Source organism: Centruroides vittatus, unplaced genomic scaffold (genome assembly GCF_030686945.1).
Source record: "Centruroides vittatus isolate TY-2023 unplaced genomic scaffold, ASM3068694v2 contig_2877, whole genome shotgun sequence".
Classification (NCBI taxonomy): domain Eukaryota; kingdom Metazoa; phylum Arthropoda; class Arachnida; order Scorpiones; family Buthidae; genus Centruroides; species Centruroides vittatus.
The window spans coordinates 18,288-42,882 of record NW_027121829.1 but is presented as its reverse complement, the minus strand read 5'-3'; the positions used below and the strand labels follow the sequence as shown (position 1 = coordinate 42,882).

At 26.7% G+C, this 24,595-nt stretch overlaps 1 protein-coding gene across 1 annotated transcript; it reads right to left on the bottom strand.

The window, feature by feature from the left end:
* Positions 1-5,161: 5,161 nt before the first annotated feature.
* On the bottom strand, positions 5,162-23,617 carry LOC136972248 (plexin-A4-like). Its single transcript, XM_067266802.1, has 2 exons — positions 23,467-23,617; positions 5,162-6,365 (listed from the first exon to the last, which is right to left on the bottom strand). The coding sequence occupies exon 2, from the start codon at positions 6,336-6,338 to the stop codon at positions 5,163-5,165; it is 1,176 nt and encodes a 391-aa protein (XP_067122903.1). The 5' UTR covers positions 6,339-6,365; positions 23,467-23,617; the 3' UTR covers position 5,162.
* Positions 23,618-24,595: the final 978 nt, after the last annotated feature.

Below are 24,595 nucleotides of genomic sequence, written 5' to 3'. Positions count from 1 at the left end.
ATTTATTAGGAGTTTATCCTCGGGTCATTCTCACAAAAGAGACAATCCAATCCACAAATTTTGTTGTAGATAAAAGATGCAAAGATGACGAAAGTTTGAATATATACTTTGTGTACTCAAGTCCAAAATAATTCCTTCTTTATCACAAATACTTTGAACAAATTTATAATTGTCATTGTCAGGCGAATAAATATTTTAAAAGAACGTACAGAATATTCTGAGAAGGACAGAACACACATTTTCAAATTAAAATATTCATTAAGAACACATGACCAATTTTCGAACGTGTTCGAAATTGTGCATGCGTTGTAAAATGTAAGTTGCAAAGTGGCGACTCTCCATCCTACTATACAATATTTGGCATCAGTATTAATCTATATTTTATTGAAGGAATTATCATCATTACAAGGGAATGACTGCCAACTATTAGAAAATGAAGACTATGTTCTTCAGACTGCATTATAAGTTTATTTCTTGCACCAAAATATCAGAGTTTAATGCAAATACACGATTAGTAATGTATCAGTTTTTAAATCCAGACAAAATAAGTTCAGGAATGCTCCACTTATGGAATTACTGTATTGCTAGAATTCAACTCAGTTATGTGGATCTGATATCAAATTTATGCAGTTAGAAAATCTCAGCAAACAAAATATCTTTTTCTGTTGCAAGGAGTTGGTGATTGCATTTTTGAGTACATTGCTGAAGTCATATTCATATGTCAAGTATACCTCTGCCAGAAAGAAGTCTTCTGGACATTAGCATCATTAGCTGGGCTTTGCAACATATTCTCAACTCTTTTTTTTTGTGTCAGGCCCTTGTTGCTTATATGTGATGATCCTTGCTGCAGCAGTCCTTCCATCTCTTCTTGTATCTCCTTGGCATGTTCAGCACAAGTCAGCACCTCCTTTAACTGTTCATTCTCTCTACAAATCTTGGTTTTGTCTCTGCCAACATGTTCCTCTCTGCTTCCTGTCTGGAATGTGAGTGCATGTTATCCTGGGCCTGTGGTGAGTGAAGCTTCTGCTTCAAATGGTGATGATAGAGAGTTTTATGTCAATATCTTTGCTAACTTCTGTGCATTCTGCTTTCTGCCTCTGTAACTCAGAATTTGCATGCCACTGCTTTTGTTTACATCTGAGCTCATGCCTGCCACTGCCTCAACTTGTCGTTTTTTTTTATGTCATATTTCAATTTCTCTTTTTCTTGAAGTATTTTCTTCAGTACTGGATTATTTCTCATCATCTCTCTTCACCTCCTGTCATACTTTTTCCTCTTTGCCTTGGCTTCTGAAGGCTTGATATTACTCTTCTTTAGTCCCATTGTTCACAATGTATCATATTTACTACTACAAAAGGAAGCAACTCAATCAGAATTGTGAGGCAATTCATTATCACAGTTAGTTAAAAGTAGATTTAAATAGACTGTATGTCATTCCCTTCAGCTCACAATCATTCCCTCATCTATAGTGAGGGAATGACAAAAAAAAAGACAGTTTCTCCAATGTTTACCATTTCTCACGGTTTTTTACCACTTCATTAAACTGCTCTTTGATAGGATTCTATCAACCAGAATTACAATTTTCATAATTTGAAAAAGATTATAAAACTATTTAGTGGGAGAATGATAATCAATTAAACTATTTACCCATAAAAGAGGCTGAAATATGCTGTAATTTCTCAAACCAACATAATCAAGCAGCAAAAAGTGCTGGAACCTCTTTTTGCTGATGCATTGTGGGTAGGGACTATATTAATTACACAGTAAGAGCTATCTGTTGACTTATGTAGAAAGGAACAAATCCTTGTGAGGGAATGATGGCATGCAATGGAGATGTTATTTTTTTGACCCAGAATAGAAATTAAAGTTTTTATTTTCATAAAAGTACATGAAAATAGATCTGTGTACATTTCATCTATAATTAGACATTACTTGCACTGAAATAAGTTGTTACATTTATGTATGATACATAAAACAAAGCACAGATAGGCATTTGTGAGGTAATGACATGCAGATACATGCATCTGAACTTTTAGCCTTTAAACTATCCGTGAAAATCACTTATAGCATATATCATAATTATAATAGAAGTGATGTTCACAATTCAGTTTTCTGCTTTCAAGCTGAGACTTTTCTGAGTTATAAAATGAGGACACCAAATTGTCCACTTTTGTGAGAATGAGCCCCTTATAATAATTAGTGTGTTTTGTAAATTACTGTAATCATTAGTGATGGGACAATACAGTAATACCCCGAACTTACGCGGTAGGTGGGACTGAGCAATAACCGCATAAGTCAAATTTGTGTAAGTCAGGGTATAATTTCGCATATAAACACATACAAATTATTTTTAATTGAAGCCGGAGACTAAAGAAAACAATAATTTAGAAAAAAAAATGTTTAATAAAATCTTAGATAATACGTATGTTTAACAAATTATATTATTAAAATCGTAAACCAAAGTTATTTTGATGAAGAAGGCTTCATAAAATCTAACAAATTCGTCTGACGGATAAAACAGCAGGCCGGTTGACCAATCAGAAATTCCCGACGGTCGTAGCTTTATCGAAGGTCCGCAGGTAGTGTGACAATTTGACGACCAATCAGCAGATACGCATTTAAACTCCAACGGACACCTCCTCAACCATCTTTTTGTAACGGCAACCGTTATCAGTTAAAAAAAGAAAGACGGGAATCATGTTCCTGCACAATTCTACCCTGACAAACACAAAATAAATTGTAGCTATGCGTTGATTCCACGCGACACATCCAAACATGTAAGCTGAACAATAATGTGGGGGGAGTGAGTAATCAAGAGTTGTGTGACACTCAAACAAAAGATGAATTGACAAGATTTGAAAATCGCATAACTCCGGGTTCGCATAAGTCGAGGTATTACTGTACCAAACTTTCTCCCGATTCTGAATCTTTGAATACTTTGTAAAGTTTATTCTATTTTTTAAAAATTAATGATTTATATTATGAGCATGCTACATTCATTAATTAATAAACATAAAGCTTATGAATGGAAAATGATTGAGAAATCCATAATCAATCTTATGAAAGAAACCTGAAAATTCTTAATTTATGTGTGGATATGCATGCTTTTACTTTTGTACTACAAAATAAATTTGCACTCTTATTTCAGACAAAGTTAATATTGCAACACTATCCCCCAAAGAAATTATAACTAATTTCCTTATACTCAAAAAACTATTCCAAAATTCTAAACTTATATTGCCACCCTAAATGGCATGATGGAATAGCAGTTTACAAAGCTGGCAAGCTTTGTAAACTGCTTCATTGGCTGACAGGATGATCAGGGAAAGAGAAAAGTAAATGAAAAGATGCATTTGTTTTTTCATGTTTCTCACAATTGGAATTCCTAATAAATGCTTTAATTCCATCATATTTAAGGTTCAGCAAATGATGCAATGAGCTGAACAAATAACAGCATGAATTAACCAATTTTTGAATTCATTCAATTGAGCCAAGTTTTCCTAAATGTACAATTGTATGAACTTTTATTTAAAGGAAAAGAAGAATCAGATGAATATCTAGATTGGATCATCTTAAAAAGTCAATTTTTAAAACTCAAAATAGCAGTAGACTTAGTATAAACAAGTATTTTTACTTAGAATTGCATAAATAACATTTGAAGATGTATCATCTGTGAATCATAACAAAAATTTTCATAATTATAATCAGAAAGCATTTAGCAATAAGCTTTTAATCCTTTTTATTGTTTTTTTTATTTGTATTAAATAATGAGAAAGTTGTTTTATTATTATAAGTAAACATACTAAACATTGGAAATAATTTTATATAAATATTTTTTCAATTAAAATATAACTTTGTTTATATTTTAAATTCTTTTGCTGACACTTAAATATTTTTGTCAACCTCTAGCCTTGATTTGAAATTGCCGATGAAGCCACCTGATACAGGCCAGGTGGCTTCATCGTCAACCTGATGTCACCCTATCTCCCAAAAATGGGGACCAAGTAAGTACTGACCAAGTGCAATCTTTCATCACTCAGACTACATGAAAATAAAGTCTGCCATGACAGGTATCACCACGTGCATGGGGTATTGCATATTCTCTGCTTTGTCAACATGACAGTTACCAATAAACTAATACTTAATTGTTAATATTGAAATTTAAAAAATTTTTAATCTTCAATTAAAACAAATAATTAATTTTCTCATTAAATGTGGAAGAATTGTTTTAAGAATCAGAAATTATGACAAGATTTGCTCAATTTCAATTACTGAAAAATGCTCAATTTTTCTAATTCCCAATTCTGATTAATCATCCTATCACTAGTAATCATATCTGAAAATATAAGTGTAGCATACAAATTATTCATAAATGAACTGATTTGTTCATAAGAATTGTGCAACAATTTTCATATAATTTTAAAAGAAAAATAATTACTTTCATAAAATTTATATCTTATATATAAAATACTAATATCAATAAAATCAATAAATGTAATCTTATACATTTATAAAATTATACATATTTTTACAATAAGTATCAATTGCAAAGATCCAATCAGCATTCAAATGATATACTTTCATTTTTAAAAAATTACCATCATAATCTGACACTTCGTACTTATTTTTTTTAAATAATTTTTTCAATTAAAACCTTGTCTTCAAATTAGAGATTCAATTTAACAAATAAAAACATTTCAGACAACGAAAAAACAAGAAATAAGTAAAACAAAATAAACAGCAGCAATTAGATATGACTACTGATATTTCTAACAGCACTATATTATAGTGTGTGTCACAGAAAGACTGCCAGACTCATTCATATCTTTGGTTCTAATAAATATGAAATCATAAAATTTTATATTATGTATTAATAGATATTAATGCAAAGTACATTTTTTACATCTAATAATATATTCAAAAGAATATTCATATAATATTCAATTTAAACTTATCCATATATTAAAAACACACTATGTACTACTTAAAGAATTAAAAATATTTGTATAATATTTGCAAACTATATGTTTATTACGTTTTACCTTTAGCTTCTTAACAATCTTAATGCATACTTATTAATAAAATTAGTAAAAATATCTATTAACATTAAAATGTTAATAAGCAATTAACATTTTAATATTAATTTAATATATTAAAAACTTTTAAATAATTTTACTTACAGTTTGTGAACATGCTTGACTAGGATTAATGAAATCCAATCCTCGTTGACCAACTCCATTAAAACAATCTTGAATATTTTGAGTAAATTTTCGATGGATAGCAGATAATGCATAAACACACAATGCAGAATTGGCACTAGGTTTAAAGTAGGTATCACTGTCATTTTTAGATTTTGCAAAAACAACATAGAGAACATCATCTTGGGCAGTAATACCTAAACTCACAGCAAGTTCTGATCCAGGATGACCAACATATCCTGCCTGAGCAAGATTATAATGAGTTCCGTCATCAGCTCGACATTCAAGAGGTACTTCTGTATAGGAATAATAATGTACATCATTTTGACAAATGCGAATCAGTTTTGAAATAAAAGGTTTAGGTGACGATGTCTGTTTTCCTTGTACAGTTATAAAATATGAAAATCCTTTTGTATTAAATCCAAATACATATTTAATGGGATAACTTTCACGCGACATGCTATTAATCATAATTTTAGTTCCAGTTGTGACACCTGTATGTGCAATTGCAAACATGTTTGCGGGATCCAAACTTCGACTGCTAACGGCTGGTATATCAGATCTGTAAAGTCCATTTCCAGTGTATGATACACCAACGTAAAGAACATGAGTACGAGATAAGTTTTTTGGACCAGGAGCAATAAATGCTACAGTGGATGCAGTTGAGTTATTTGCCACTACAGATTCATTAGCTGGAGTTTCATATAAAGTCACATTTTCTACATCATGTGATGTACAAACTCCCTGAAAGAGACTTCCACACGCTATCAATTTGCTTTGAGAATAATCTATCGCTAACACTTTATTATAATAATTGGTTGATAGTTTTTGTTCATTTGGACACACCCTTGAAACTGGACATTTTGGACTGTCTTCTCTTGGTCCCATTTCCACAGATTCTTGATATTTTAAGTCTTTAGATAATTGAAAAATTCTATTAACTGCCCCAATATACACTTTTCCAGTGTAATGATGTACTGTGAGATGATTAAACTTTTCTACTTCTTTGTTTTCAAATACAATGAAACTATCATTTATTACATTTCCAATAGTTGTTTCAAGAACAATTAACAGCAATAATATAGCAAGTTCAAAATGACAGTAAAAACTGTCTAACCACCATTTTTGCCTCTTCTTCATGATGTGTAAATTTAAACTACTTCATATCTGTAAATAAATAATGAAAATTTAATAGTTATTTTTTATATAAAAGTATTCATTAAATCTTTATTTCTAATTCATTAACATCAAGAAGTAGAACACTTATCTATTCCACTCTATTTTACTAAAAGAATAAAAATGAAATATACTAATTATTCTAGGAATGACATTTAAAAAATTTTTATAAAATATTTTTGAAGTGACTACAAGTTCATCTTCAGACCTAAACAACTTTTTATTATAATTTTGTTCTGAAAATGACCTTCAATCAGTTTTAAAATATTTAAAGACAAAAACATTACTTTCAGTTTACCATTTATTCATTGATATTTTTAACTTTATTAAGTATACTATAAAACTTATTTTTATTTTTGTAAAAATTACTTTTAACTACTTCAGGTCTGATATAAATAGCTTAAAAAATCAAATTTGGTTTGGATACATTTATAAAAATATACATAATTAAATAACTTTTTACATGTACTTTGTTAATATTCTGTAAGAGTAATTTTTAGTAAATATCTTGAACAAAAATGAACTATAAAATATAATTACATTCAATCACAATATATACAGAAATACAAAAATCTAACTATACAACTATAAATATGAAAAAAAAAACCTTTTTAAAGTAATATATTCATTAAAACATTTTTAAATATATAAAATTCTCTCAGAATTTATCTTCATAATGTTTTTAATACAATTTTCTGACAAACATTTATAAACTAGATGATGTACAGTTTAAACATTTATATAAAATTTATATCAATTAAATATTTTGGATACTATTTGATGAACAGGTTATAAAATATAGAAAAATCTCTATTGACATTAATTATTTACATTTTTGTAATACAAATAATTAAAATAAGTGTGTTTATTATAACACTGTAATGTGATAATTAAAATATTACAATAAAACAGATCAAAGTTTATGTCCTATAAATGTTTTATATTTAATTTCTGCCTCATGATATTTGAGAAGTGTTTCGATATAATTAACATAGCTTTTGCTTTGTAAATAAAGCAAAAGCTACACTTCTAATAAATTGTTTGAATTTTATTTTGATGTATTTAGAAACAATAAACATTATAAGTAACAAAATAAATTTGTAATTATCATAAATGAAATTACTGATAGATGAAAAAGCATTTTTCAGGCAAGTAAAGTAGAATTTCTTTCTACATTGTGTACAGTACATATTTAAAATGTGAAATAAAATTGTTTTAATGTCAATTTGAAATTTATTTGGAAATTCTTAATATATAGTTAAGAAGTAGAACTTGTATTGAATTTAATATTGAATATTTTGTATTGATTTATATCAAGAATGTTACATAATATTTATATAAAATCAATACAAAATATTCAATGAAATTAAATTTGAAAATGTAGGAATGAAGTTTAAAAAAAGAAAGATTTGTTATTAGTTTAATGAGATTGTTTTAAAAACTTTTTGCTGTATATTTATATCCAAAGAATTTATATAAAAGAGAAATTTTTCTCTTTTTAAAAGTAAATTTATTACAAACATAAAATTCAATAAATATATAAAATTTATATTTTTTCTACTTATTAAATTTATTCAGAGAAGCATTTCAAAGTAACTTATGCTGAATCACAGCAACAATATTGACTGAATATAAATAAAACCTACCTGAATATATTAAATAAGTATTTTATATGTAGTTATTAATTCTTAGAATAATTAGGGCTGTAAAATATTTCTACAGTATTAATTTTAAGATGATTAATGAAGTGAAGGTACTAAAATGATAGAAGCCATACATGTTGTAATATTTACACAATGTGATAATTACACAATCTAGTATGTCATACATGTGATAATTACACAATCTAGTGATGTAAAATTCAATATTTTTATTCTATTTGAAATCAGAAAACACAGCACATCATAACAACTAAGTTGATTTGAAGTTGATCTGAATAAGGTCTGAGATCATAAGTTTTGCAAATCCTAAATCCAAGATATAGAAATATTTTCATATTCTAATTATATTCATTATTATTTTGTTTTTGTGATAAATTTTTTAAACTATTACAATTTTATTCATTAATTATCAGTGACTGTAGATATCCTGGTAATTACTCCATTAGTTGTTATGTTAAAAAATTTACTTTAAATTATTACAAGACTTTTTTACAGCTGGACTCAAGAAATCTGTAAATTTACATCTCATACCATTAACAATGTTAAGACAAAGAAATTTTATAAGAAAGTACAGTTAACTAAAGAAAACAAAGGAATATATATACTGAAGAGCCATTACATTATGACCACCTCAGTTTATAGTAGAATTGCTATATAAAGTGCCTATGAAGTTCTTATATTCAATAAGGATTATATACTATAAAATTCATGGTTTCAAATTAACAAGTCGTATAATGGTTAATTTTGAAAAAATTTTAAGAGTATATTTAAGTATTGATATATTAATAGTTCCTTAAAATTTGACAGTATATTATATAATATTAAATTCTTAGTGCTAATGCTGAAAACTTGATTTAATTCTGACCAAATAAGCAGAATTATTAGAATTTTTTACTATATTTGAACACAATAGCGAGGTTGAGGCTGAAGTTTTAAACACAAAAATGTGTACATCAGACGTTCAGTGCCGCTTTCCTGTAAGCCTAGAAGTTTGACAATGGCATTTGGAATGTCGAGCATGATTCCACTAACTTTCCAAACACCATTGTCAAACTTCTAGGCTTACAGGAAAGCGGCACTGAACATCTGACGTACACATTTTCGCATTTAAAATTTTGGCCTCAACCTCACTAATATTTCTAATACTTCTGCATATTTGACCAGAATTAAATCAATTTCTCAGCATCATGTTAAGGACTAAGATGTGTAAGGTAGGAATATATCCCAGGTGCCAGGTGTAAGAATACTGAGAAGATATGTAATTATTTGAAAAATAAATTACAAGGCATAATTTATCAATGCCAGATAAAAAGACACTAAGAGGAAAGGACATGTAAGTGAAAAGATAGACTAGTGGTGGTGTGAAATGACTCATCACATTATCAAAATCCCAAATCTTCAGAATGAGAAGGGATGCCAAGATCTTACTTTGTCCTGAAGTACAGAGAGCTTACTTGTACCTCTATTAAGAAGCACAAGAGCAATGCTGAAAGGGATGACTGTATCTATGTCTGATTCTGAGATGAATGTTGCAAAAACTGTAAACCATTATAGTCAAAAAGAATATTATATTAATTGCTGGGATGTATTATCTACTATCTAATGCATGGAGAATGTTTTTAAAATTTTTAAAACACATTGGGCTATTTGTAAGTTTAATTTCATTTATAATCTTAAAGATAAAAATTTATCTATCTATTTAAATTTGTCATTTTAATTTTATGTACATCTTTTTTCTTATATTTGTTAATTTTTAATTTTAAATTGCAGTCCTGGCTCATTTTTAAATGCTATAAAAGTACATTCTAGAACATAATATTTATAATTGAAAAGTTTGATTCAGAACCTGAAAATGACTGACTAATGCAGTCAACAACATTACAATTACCAGTATTTATTTTAGCCTAAAGGTTTATTTTTATTACTCTAAAATGTTTTATTATTGTTTAAATTATCAATGAATGGAATAAATATTTTTAAAATGGATTTCATTTAAAAATTTTTCTATTCATTAACAATATGTTAAACAATAAACAGCACAACAAATTTAAGTACTTTTCTTAAAAAATTGAAGAAAGCATTTAAAGCAGACTTATTGTTGTTATTGTTAAAATTCTTTCAATAAGAAATTTATTCCATAAATATTTTGAATCTATCTAGTTAAATAAGCTATCTACATTTTAATAAAGTACAAATTAAAAAAATTAAAGAAAGAACAAGAAGAAAAAAAATGTAACCTTCAAAATTTTGTATATGTACTTTTTAACTTCTATTTATATAAACTTTAATATAACTAGAGTACAAAAGTCATATTTTTTGAAAATCATGTTCAGTACTTTCAATTTGTAAATTTTTTTGTTCAAAAATTAACTGTCATTTTGATCATCTTATTAATTTTAACTATTTTTATTATTACATAGCATTCTAAGAAATGAATCAAAAGATTCCAAAAATGTTTAATAATTATCCAACAGTCTTAAGATGTGAGAAAACAAATGCTAAAAAAAGATTTATACTATCAATCACTACAAAGCTAACACAACACTCCACTAAATGAATTAGCTGGTTGACAGTGTCAATATATTTAAATGATAATAAATATAGATTTTGTGGTACAATCTGTTAATTAATTAATTAATAAAAATTTGATATTAAAACAAGCAGAGTGCTATTATTACCTAGTTGGATAATTTAGATTAATTTTATAACTAATTTAGAAATATCTGGAGAAAAAGTCTGCTTAATATGGGGTTTTAATTTATAATTCAAGCAATTAGATAAACACCATCTATGAAGCTGAACTTTTTCCATACATATATTAGAATTTATGGAAAGTTAATGATATTATTTTACCTAAGTTGGTTAGATAAGTGGAGAATAGCATCCAGATTGTGTAGAATTAAAAAAAGATTATTTGATTATTATTTCAAGATTTTAAATCAATCAATTTTTTCCATTCAAAAGTTCTCTAATTAGAACAAGAACAATAATCAGAGAAAGCAAGATTTAAAATATACAGCAGATGATTCATAACCTTTCAGTTGAACACACTCACCTTTTTCTGTTTTTATCATAGTGAAGGGGTAAATATTATTTTGGTAAAAAATTTAGACATTCTTTATTTTGCAGTACTACACATTTTTCAATTGTTGCCAACAGCATATATTCAATTACATACATTATTTTTCACTGTGTTGTTTCAATGTAATAAAAATAGTTTATAATACAGAGCATCTACCAGGGCTGTGTAGTCAGAGTCGGAGACGTGGAGTCAGAGTTGGGAGGAATTTCTGGCCAGAGTAGTCAGAGTCGGGAAAAATGTGTCGACTGACATTTCAAATTTAATTTAAATTTTTTATTTAAATGAAAGAAAATTTATTTTATATTTAATAATTTTTTAAAATGTTTTTGTATTTTGTTATAATTCATTTATTTTAAATACAAAATGCAACAATTTAATTTATTAAATATGTAGCTTTCTTTGTAGTATTTGTGTTTAGTAGTTAAATTGTTTTGACTTAATTGAATTTAAATATTTTTGAATTATTCTTTATTATCCCTGCTCTAAATGATTACTCTATTTTTCTGAATGAGCCAGACTGTTGATCAGAGTATATATTTTTCTGAACAAGGAGTTGAATTAGCTAGATTGCACACTTTTTAGTTGGACTAACTTTTCTGAAAGGTGAAATTAAAGTGCAAATGTTATAAAATAAAGATATGTAGATGCAATTCACCTATACACACCGGGGTAAAACCAATTAATTCTCTTGCAAACCTTGTAACCGGTGCTGCCAAAGTTCGTACACTAACGTTTTCGGCCCCTTACTAGGTCTTTCTTCAAGCGAAAATTTATTCTATTTTCTTTTTTTGACCGTTAGATCGAAGAATATCCTCTTTCTGGATAAAAATTCGAATTGTCCGATTCTGTATCGATGGAAACCGCGTGCCATCAACATTCCAAACTTTACATAATACGATCACGCACTTATCTTAAACTATCAAACCGCCATCCAGTCGCATCTTTATCCATGTCAGTTCCCTGTAATGGTCTCTCTAATCATTTTGCTTCCGTTGGTTCGAATCGCTTTCTTGAATTAGTGCCTGCCATGCCAAAGATAACTTCATCTCGTCCTTTGAATTGATTGGTTGGGTGTACTTGGTCCCTTTAAAGGACCATAGATTTAACAGAGATTTAATGTACATTGGTGCCATGAAAAGATCTGTTGAAATTAGGTGGAAAGAACATCAGCAAGATATTAGAAGTAACAGAAACAGCACTGCGCTTGCGGTTTACGCATCGGATCAGGAAATAACCGGACTTCACGAGCGCTAAACTCCTCATCACCACGCGACACACAGACCACCTTCGATGGCTAGAACAAATGGAGATATGCAAAGCCTTCAAGTACACCCAACCAATCAATTCGAAGGACGAGATGAAGTTATCTTTGGCATGGCAGGCACTAATTCAAGAAAGCGATTCGAACCAACGGAAGCAAAATGATTAGAGAGACCATTACAGGGAACTGACATGGATAAAGATGCGACTGGATGGCGGTTTGATAGTTTAAGATAAGCGCGTGATCGTATTACGTAAAGTTTGGAATGTTGATGGCACGCGGTTTCCATCGATACGGAATCGGACAATTCGAATTTTTATCCAGAAAGAGGATATTCGTCGATCTAACGGTCAAAAAAAGAAAATAGAATAAATTTTCGCTTGAAGAAGGACCTAGTGAGGGGCCGAAAACGTTAGCGTACAAACTTTGGCAGCACCGGTTACAAGGTTTGCAAGAGAATTAATTGATATGTACATGTTAAATTTTATCGCCCTCCTTTCTCTTCTTATTAAATATTTGTTAAAAATTAATTTTTTTATACAAATAAATATTAATGAAAGTTAAATATAAAAAATACTAACTATAAAAGTATTTGGGTAAATGCCTGAGGCTCCTGTCAGTGTTCAGAGTAGGATACCTCTCTATGAGTGTCTCTGCCCCCATAAAATAATTTGGTTTTTAATTTTGCCAGAGTCAGGAGTCAGAGTTGGAGTCAGAATACTAAAATTATCAGGAGTCGAAGTCGAGCGTTTTTTTACCGACTCCGCAGCCCTGGCATCTACTCAATTTCACATAAGCCTATCCTTATTTTTTCAACATAATCTGGATTTTGGCATTTTGGATGATTTTCCATATTATATCATTAGAGTTTTCATTAAACATTACCACATTCTGTTATCAAGCAGTTTGGAAATCTTTGCTTTTTCATGAATGAAATAAATGCACGACACAGAACAATAAATTTTGACAGAACAGTCATATATTGCACTTATTCACAAATCTAGTTCTCTAATCATTAACACAAGGTTATTCAGCTATTTTAATGGCAAATTATTATGAACCATAAGTTTTATTCATTTAATATAGGCTCTAGTAATGGAAATGATTATTTAATTAAAGCAATATTAATGTATATTATTCTATATACATAATTATAAATTAACATATACTTATTAAAATATTTATGTAATAAAAAGTTGGGATTTTACAAATTTAAAGCTATTTTATGCTATTAAAATTCATATTTATTCTTTTGCAACTTAATAAACTATTAATATTGATAAAAGTTTTAGTAATAATAAATGATTAATGATGTGAAATGAAAACTATTACATAACATATAAAAATTTGTATGCACATTCAAAACCAGTTTTTAAAAATCAAATATAGTTTTTTATTCTAGTTACAAAAATTTTTCATTTCATAAAAAACATTATGCTACAATTTGGACACAAAACTATTTAAATAATTTTTCTAGTATATATAAATAACATACACAATCTTCAAAATATAATAGGAACATGTTTAATACTATAAAATCAATTGTCAAATATCACATGTTAATATTAGATTATTATAATATTCTTCAATTTGAAAAATTCATATTTATCAATAAAAATGAAAGTAAATTTTTATTTTCATTGATCCCAGATCAGGATTGGTTTAGGTAAGACAGTGTGGCAAAAAGTGAAAGTGGTTATTATTACTAATTTAATTACACTATTTATTTGTTAGAAAGTGCTTACTTACCAAATTTAAAGCAATTGGCCAAGTCTGAATGATTGTATATATTGAAAAACTAGAAAATGTTACTAGTAAAATGTCACTTTTGGCTAGCTGATCGGTTTCAAAAGTTAATTAATTAGAGATATTAATGAAGAAAGATTAAATATGGAGTTTTCTGTCAATTAGTTTAGTACATACTATGTGATAGTTACCATAACAATTATTATTGAAAACCAATAAGGGGTTGTTCTTTATGTATTAATTAATATAAACACTATAATACTGTGGTTGAGATTATGTTATGATCTCAATTTATTCTTGACCACTTACTATTGAGACTTTAGTAAATAATTATTGCCTTTGGAAAGATGTTTTATTCAATAACGTTTCTTTTTTTTTTGGCCAAAATGCATATTGTAAAAAATAAATATACTACTGAATAAAATATCTTTCCAAAGGCAATAACTGTTCACTAAGGTCTGAATAGTAAATGGTCAAGAATAAATTGAGATCACCACATAGTTTCAGCCATACTATTATAGTGTTTATATTAATTAATAGTTTAGTACAACTAGAGATATATGTGAATCAGTGCAAAAATAGTAAAAATGTATTTTAGAGACCATAGTTTGTACTTATCCATCAAAATCTGAACATTCAAAATTTGATATAATTTAAAACCTTCTTTACCATGAGAGGCATTGGTAAAATAATAAATTAATATGCAGGGCCATGAAAAGCAATTATGAGCCCTCTATTCCTTTGTCTGGTATGACAGCTACATTTATTGCATTTTTTCTTTTTAAGCACTCAAAATTATATACTATTTTTGGAAAATGTCTCAACATTTTAGAGTTTGTAATTTTCAAAACTAATAATTTTATTAATTTTTATAGAATCCTATTTTATCAATTAAGTTTCTTGTTCTTTAAAATATAAAATTTAATAATATGTATATAATAATAGGCAAATATCATTTTATATTATTTTTCTTCATTCACATGAAAAAATTTCATGTAAAAAGCATCAGGAATACAGACATCCTTCAGTGAATTAATGAGTTTGTCTACTCATGACATTTTAATAACCTTCTCTATTCAGAACCACCAGATTGAAAAAATGTTAGTTTAGCCACATCTGATAGTATTTCAAAAGATGTTTTGGAAAAGGTTGCCAATGGGTGATTTTAGTTTATGGTTTGTAACAATCTCTGTGTAGTTGTTATTTTATAGACCAAGTATTTTTAATCATTTCTGATCCCTTGTAAACCATATGCATAGTTGGACAAAATAATTTATTTTACATAGTCAAACTCAACTCTTTCTGAAAAAAACATGCCATCATAGATACCTAGCCCTTTTTCCCCATTTGCATAGCTTATATCATTGTTGATATACTTCATTACTTTTACTGTTGAAAAATCTATTTGCCTGTTTTTAGGGTATGATTATGTCAGACCTAACAGACTTCCAAAGGGGAATGATTTGTTGGTGCATGCCTAATAGAGGCTTCTGCAACCCAACCCAAGTTACTGAGTTGATGGATGTACTGAGATCCATTGTTTTCTTGATCACATTTCAGTATGTCAAAACATATACTGACAGAAGCAACTGTGGTCAAAAATCAAAGCTGAATGCAAGGGATAGAAAAGCACCTCATTGAATTGTAAAGAGAAAACAAAACTACAGCAATGCAAATTACTGGAGAATTTTTTTGGAGAATACAATATTGTCAAGGCATCCTATAAAGAGAATAAATTGTAAGAGTTCTGGTGATATACACTAAGTTTTATTATCTATTAGATATTTATTATAATCTTTACTATATCTTTGTGATTTAATAAATTAATTTCTAAACTATAAAGTTGTTTAATGAAATTGCCTTTATATTTATAAATTGGAGAATATCAAACAAAAATTACATGAAAAAATTTAAAATTAACTCCAACAGTGAGATGTGTAATTGAAGAAACAATAAATAGACCCCAAAACATAACGTGGAATTCTCTTGTAATCATACTAAAGGGATTTTTGAAGATAAAAAAATTGTACAAAAAGCTCTTTATTAATTTACAACTGGGAAATGGATGAAAGAAAGAAATACTTTTAGTTTGCAAAATATTGTTGATATATTGAGTCCAGTTAAATTTGCCACTGATGCTTTGAGTTGAGAGAGACCACAATTATTTTATCCAAAATAGTGATAAAGTTAAAAATGATTAATATGATCAGGAGCGCTGCTTTTGTAACTGAAATATATGAAACTGTTTTCAAGAATTAGTGAATGACAACATAAAAGAATTTCAATTCTAGCAATGTTTTTGCAAAATCCAGATAAAATTTAAAAAATAATAATCAAGAAATATTCCTATTTAGATTTAAAGCCCAAATGTGTAAATATTGCAAAGAAATAATGAATTGACTGTATTTATTGAGATATCCCAATAGTAGTTTAGAAAATGAATTTCAAAAGGAATTTAAAAGATTAGGCAAAGCTGATAACATCCTAAAAAAAGACATGGGCTATATAAAGATGCTCAGACAAGAGTTCAAAATTTATGAAAGTACTGGACAAAAAACAACCTACAAATTGCTAAACAATTCTTTGCTCTCCATTAAACTAACATCTACAGAAAATAAAAGTTTTTTTCCCCCATTTCAGGAGGATTTTTAACAAAATTAAAAGGCTGTTTGGCTGATAAATCAATCTATGCTGTTGTTTTTTAAAAAGTTATTTTAAAAAATATGTATAAAATTTATTTAGTTGTGAACATTATATCTTTGAATAATTTCATTTTATATTCGAACTATGAGTCCTCTCCCTGCTCAATTCATCCACTTGTTCAAAAATTTCATGATAATTTATCAATTCCCAGTGCCACTATTTTTTTTTTTTTGTGATGGAAAAACAGTTGTGACAATTTTAAGTATTTTGTGTATATTCAGTAGATATTTTGTGCTTTTAAAAATAAAACTACAACAATTTTCAGGTCCTAGTATTTCCCAATCCTAAGAAAGTTAAACTCAGAAATTTCACAACACTATTACACAAATCAACTAAAAAGTCAAAAACATCTTATCAAACTAGATTAATCTCACTGAGATGAATTGTATAAGCAGAAATAACTGATTCATTATCAATCAGAAATCATATACAAGTTTAAAAATGTCAGTATAAAAATGTTTTGAATTAATTTAGTCTATATAGTATAATATTTGACATAATTACATGGAAATATACATTTCTATTCTAAACTTGTTTGATTTAATTTTAAATTTTGTAAAATATAAAATCCAGCAAAAAATTTTTTTTTAACTTTATAAATATTAAATAATTCAAAATATATTTGCTACTAAAGTTTAGGTATATAAATTGGATAAAAAAAGAAATATATGCCGAGAGAAATCTTACATTTGTTCATAATTTTCCAGACTTTTTAAATACAAATATATTTAAAAATACACTTATCATTTCAAAATATTGATAGAAATAGATTTTACAAATTTAATATTTAAAATTTAAAGATTTTTACTTTAAAATAAAAACATGTATATTAATTCATACCAATTAGTTAAATTATAAGTGATATTTCATGCGTATTAAAATTTATTTTTAAGTAAATCAAAAATGTGATATATAATAACTTTCCTATTTAAAATTTCATTTCCATTCTACTCTTCATAGTTATAATATCTCCATGTTTAAGTAACATGTAGATGTTATATTAATAATTTTACAAAATTCAGGCTAAAAAATAGTAGATGTTTAACTTAATCCATATGCAGATCAAATCTTTTTTTTATAATATAATTTTATTGTAATTTTCTATTATGACTTTTTTTTTTTTTTTTGTTAATCATGAAAATTGCTGGTACTTTCCCTCAGCTATTTATAGATGCTTATTATAAGAATGCTTGGGTCATGGTAAAACATTCAATGTAAGGCATGTGAATTTCACAATATTTGTTTCTGTCATTTTGTTTCATTTAAGTATTAATGTTCGTTTAAGGAAGATATTACATTTATTTAAGGTTAATTACCTATTGTTTTCCTGGTATTTCTATCTTTGTATACATCCTGTTTATTTCCTAGATATTTCCTGCTTATTTTTTCAAATTGATACCTAATAATAAAGTTATATTAATTTCATATATTTGTATTTTCAATACAACTTGTCATTACTTTCTTTCTTGTGATAAATTTTCTATTGAAATTAGAACAAAAATCATCATCTCTCTATTAGAAATATCATTTCAGATTACTATAAATGAGATTCATTTAAAATCAATTTATTTGAAACTTATTTCACTTACTTTAAAAACTTTACAGATTGATTAATTGCTCTTTCATAGTATTTTATATATTTTTCTTAATTTCAAATTTTTCCATGTAATTTTTTTTTTTTTTGATATTCTCCAATTTATAAATATAAAAGTAATTTCATTAAACAACTTTATAGTTTAGAAATTAATTTATTAAATCACAATGATATAGTAAAGATTATAATAAATATCTAATAGATAATAAAACTTAGTGTATATCACCAGAACTCTTACAATTTATTCTCTTTATAGGATGACTTGACAATACTGTATTAAAAATTAGATCATCATGAAGAAAATTCATTTAGTTTGTTTCAAATACTACTTGCACTAACACTAGATAAAAGAATTTATATTCCTTTGTTGTGAAGGCATAAGTTAGAATCCAGTATGAACTATGAGATGACCCAAAATATGAAGGTGTTTCAATAAGTAAAGCCTTTTATGTTTTAAACAAATGTTTAATGTGTATGCAAAAACGTGAATATAGTAAATGAAGTTTGAATTTCTAGCAACATTATTGCACGATAGGAACACTTGTGTTGCCTGTTGAACATTTCTGACAAATAGAAAGAAAAGAGCAGCAAAGTGTTATTCATTTTCTACAGGCAGGGGGCAAGAAACGTGAACAAATTCATGCAGAAATGCAGAAAGTGTACGGTGATGATTGCATGGACTATTCAAATGTCCATCGATGGTGCGAAATGTTTAAAAATGGCTGTCAATGTGTGATTGATAAGCACAGGCCAGGTCATCTGTTAAGTTTCGCCTCAGTCTCTGCTGTTGATCAAACGATTCAAAGCAACCGCCAGATTCACTTGAAGATGCTGTCAGATAAATTGCTCAGTGTCCTGTTTGATCCTTTGAAGAAATTCCTGGCTAGGGAGAAGTTCCATTCAGACAAGGAGGTTAAATTGGCTGTTCGCAGATGATTGTATGGTCAGGAAACGGTGTTCTACAATGCAGGCATCTTCAAGCAGAGGCACTACTAGGACAAGTGCTTGAACCTGAATGGTTCCTATGTCAAGAAGTAGCCTAATCCAAATATTTCATTTTGTATATTCTGTATTTTCCACATGCATTAATAACTTTTGCTTAAAAAAATAAAAGGGATTACTTATTGAAACCCTCTCATACCTATACTCTAGCAATAAAATAAATCTTTAAATTTAATTTTTTATCAACATTCTTCAAAGGTTAATATCTCAATGTATTTTAAAATAATAATAATATTCATAATATAATTGATATTTTAATTTTATCTAACATTGAAATTTAACAGTTCTTAATGACCAAAAAAAAAATGCAGAGAGACAAATCCTTAATGTAAGTAGAAGTTTTATTATTTCTTGTTTATGATAAAAGTTGCAGGATAAGTTTTTTATCATCTCAAATGATCTAAATGAGTTTAAAAAATAACTGCAAGTCTTTTTAGTTTGAACAGACAATGATGTATAACTTTCTCATTGAAGAAAAAACAAGTTTGATGATGCAGGATTGTAGATTAAAAACTGTAACATTATTGTAACGTAGAATCTACATATTAATTAATTTTCTTAATATGAATTTAAATTTAAAATTTCAAAATCTGTGACATTTTTATATTAAAATAATAAATGGAGAATTTTAATGAATTCTATTTGTTATCACATATAGTATAATAGTAATAAGACAAAAAAGTATTAAGAATTTTTTATAAGACAATATTAAAAATATTTTATTTAAAATTGTTTTAATCAAATGAAACAATGGATTACAATTTTATATTTCAAATATAGAATCTGTGAGAGAAATAAATAATGATAAATATTAATAAATCAAAAATGTTTTATTTACATGTATATGAAACTAAATAATGCCTAAAGATATAATTGAAAATATTTATCTTTAAACTCATATTTAATTAATGTTAATTACAGTAAATAATTTTCTAAAATGTTTTTTTAACTAATGTAAATATCATTAAGTAGTATTAATAAAATAAATAATGGTGGAAAATATCTTCTCTAAAATTTTTGACTTTGAATAAGATAAATGACAATTTTTAAGTATAAAAAATACAGACAATTTTGTTTTAAGAGTGGTTTATTATTTTCTGGAGAAAATTAATTATTAGTCTCTTAAATAAATGACATGTTACATAAATATATGATAATGGTTATATATATATATATATATATATATATATATATATACAGAATGAATTTCTGTCAAGTATATATTCATAAAATAGAAAATTTTTATTTATATGAAGTTATAGCTTTTATATTAAAACCTATATGATTATTAGAAATTTTTCTTATGAAAAATCAAAACATATTCAGAAGATATGCTTATAATATTTAAAGTATCCAATTGTTTAAGCAAATTTCAGTTAAAAATATTCAGTATACCTAATCATTAAATCATAATCAAAGCACTAATCTAAATATAAATAAAAAAGTGTAATCTAATCGTGAATATGTAAGGATTCACAATGTTGTAATTGATAAAATATTATATTTCAGAAACAAATAATTGTTACTTGAACTGTATTGATATTTAAAAGGAAAAAAGAGAACTGAAATATAATTAATGAAAAATTATTATAAATGATTATTTTCAAATAAATGCATAAGCACAATTCAATAGCAGGAAGTATTCAAGTTGCTGATATATGCTTTATGATGTAACTAAGTATGATGACACTATTTTATGTCAAAAAACGCAATATGTAAATATGAACAAATACCAAGTCATTGTTTCAAATATCATACTAATACTTGATATAATATTAATAAAAAAACTATCAGAAAAAGCACTATTTACTCATAAATCTAGATTACTCATTATCAATCTACAAAATAAAAATTATTTCATTATTTCTTATTAAAAAATAACTCAAAAATATTTAAAATATTTCAAACATTTTTTCTTTAATGTTATACACTACACATACATACAGTTTATATATATATAACAATGTTTATTGGAAAAACAAGATTTGTTATATGGCATGTAATTTTAATAATTTCAATACAACTGTCAATTGTTATATATAGTATATAAATGAAAAGCAAGAAAATTAAACTTTTCTATAAAAATTATATTTTTCAACATCATGAAACATATTTCTGATCATGATTATGATCAGAAATATGTTTTACCTTCACTATTGATTATTACTGATATGCAAACTGTAGATAAACAACAAATATTAATTTAATAATAATATCAGAAAGAAATTTAAAAAAAAAATAATATTGAATAAAAAATATTCTAAACTGACTTTAATGAAAATAGAAATATTTTAAATGAAAGAATCTTTGTAAAGCATTAGCTGTATGCAATGACCTGTTCTTGACTTGATTTTTATTACTTCATGAATTTTAATTGCCTTGTTATGAGCTTGAGTCAATTATTTTTAATTACTCTATTTTATTGTTTTAACAAATTCAGTAAGCCAATGCCAAATTGTTTATGTACACACAGACAAAATAGTATCAGGTATTGCAGATGTTTAATGTAATCAGAAATTTTCATTTTAGTATAATTTTTATAAAAATTTAATTTTTTATTTCATATGAAATTCAAGAAATGATTATTTTATCTAAATATGATTATCTCAGAAAAAAAAAACAAAAGTAGGTTTTGGCCTGATGTTCTTTCACTTTATAACATTATTGTTATCTCATCTTAAAGCAATGAATCTGAATGAAAAAAAAAACAAATGTTTATAAAACTTATTAGATTTATTTTTTAATAAACCTTATACGTGTTTACACTTTTTCCGTATATTTTTTCCCAATTGGAAATTTCACCAAATTAAATTGCGACCTACTGTAAGTATAAATTAGTATTTATCACAGGATAAACTAAATGATTAAAATATTAAAAAATTTTAAATAAAAATATTTTAACAAAATGAAAATGAAGAATGAAGAGGAACTAGGTGCAGGGCAACTACAAAAGTTGTCAACTGCCGACTTGCTACTGTTGAGACCAGGATGCTTGCTGCGTTGGACAAGTGGCATTACCAGACTCAACCGAGTACCGCCCATTATGACGTCGCCTGTGCCTCTATGGCCACGTGCTCCACGCTGATGCAAATTCCATCATCTACATGGGCCTACATTTGGACATACCCGGGTCCCACCCAAGGGAGTGTTGGTCACACACGCTGCACCACAACCTGCAGGCCATGGGCCTACATCCAGACCAGGCCTACGATTCGGTCAAATAGCGATTCAGAATAAAATTCAGGTGTGTCAACCCCGTCGTCAAGCAGGACTAAGGCCGAAAAGGAAGAACAACAGAAAACAAAGAATGAAATCTATAAAAAGAATAAATTTTATCTGTTTTGTAATAAATTCTTTTGTATATAATTAAAACATTTTTAAAGAAAATGCTTTTGCAAATGATTTTCAATTAGTTACAAGAAAAATTAATTATATATTATAGAAATGAATTTAAATATTTCGAAATTTAAAAAATTTTATGTAGTTAAATATTTCTTCTTATAAGCAAATTAATAGAATCTATTAAAAAAAAAATTACAACCCATAAAAATTAATTATAATGTCAGCTCCTTTTTTAAAAATCTGATTAATAATAAAAAAGATTTTATTTTAAATAAAATCAAGCTGTTTAAATATAAAAATGATTAAAATATTCACATATTTTCTGAAATAATGATATACAGAGAGTTGGAAAATTCGTATTTAAAAACAATGGAGGAAATAAAGTGTGTGATTAAATGTAATAAACCTTCAAATTGTAATCAGTAGTTGAATGCAATTTTGAATGCAATGCATGACATTTCATTATAAATATTGTATAATTATAATATATCAGTAATTAGATGGATTTAAAATATGAATATTTGTAAAAATTATGGGAAAAAATCGCAAGGAATAATTGAAAAATCGTAAACGTCTCTCGAAAAACTTAATGCCATTTACAGTACAAATACCTTCAAATGTCAGTGATCACGACTTTTTATATAAACACGAATTTGAATATAATCCATCGAATTTTATTAATTATAAAGTTATTCTCTTACCAAATGACGGAATCGTCACTTTTATTTAATCCTAATCAACGTCCATATTTGTTCTTTTAACTAAAATCATCACAGATTTCCCAACTAACACTTAAGACAAAATGGAAGATGACAGAATCTAACGCCCTCTAGTGACACATTAAAAATGAAAAAGTGTGTTTTCATTCAAAAACTCTTACAACTTTCCAAGCATTACGAGACTCATTCGAGATCAATAATTTGTGTAATATTAAAAAATTTTTCTTAAGATAAAATTATAATAATAATATTATTATTATACTTTTAGAAAAATAAAAATAATTTTAATAATATATATACGTTTTAAAATTACAATTCGAAAGTAACATTTGTTATTCTTTTTTTTAATTGTATAAAATAACACAAGATTTTATTTGATGAGATAATATATATTTTTATATTTAAAATTTCGTTTCAATAATTAAAAACAATTCTTTTAAATTATAATTTTGTATAAATATCTATTATATACTTTTACTTATTACTTTATTGATCGATTTTTAATTTAAAAATAATCGAAAGACGAAAATTAAAGTAATGAAATTTCGATTTGTTTTCGAAATTATTATCTTCACTAAAAATCGATCGCATTAAAATGATTGTATTTTCTCTACTTGAATTATATATATATGAGATCCTATTTTTCTTTCGCTTTCATCAATATATTATCCACTTAAAATAATTCTGGCACTCGAAATCGTCATACGAAATTCGAATTTAAATAAATGACAAAACATACAATTACGTTTAAATAAAAATAAATTTTTATTATAATTTTTATTTAACAATTCCCCCCCTTTCTTTCCTTTTTTCTTATCTTTTCTTCTTATTCTTTAAACTCCTTTAAATGATAATAAACTCTGTATTTCTTAGAATGTGTGCATTTCTTTGGAATAAAAATTCAAATATCCTTTACATTAGTCGAGAAATTTATAAATTTGAAAATTTTAAAGTAATACTGGACAATGAGAAGGATTAAGTGTAGTAAATTTTCGTATTCCGGCAATTTCGAATGTATAGCATGACAGTTCGTTTCAAATATATTTTAAAGTATAATATATCAATAATTATAATAGTCCATAATATTTTTACGGAAAAACGATAAGAAATA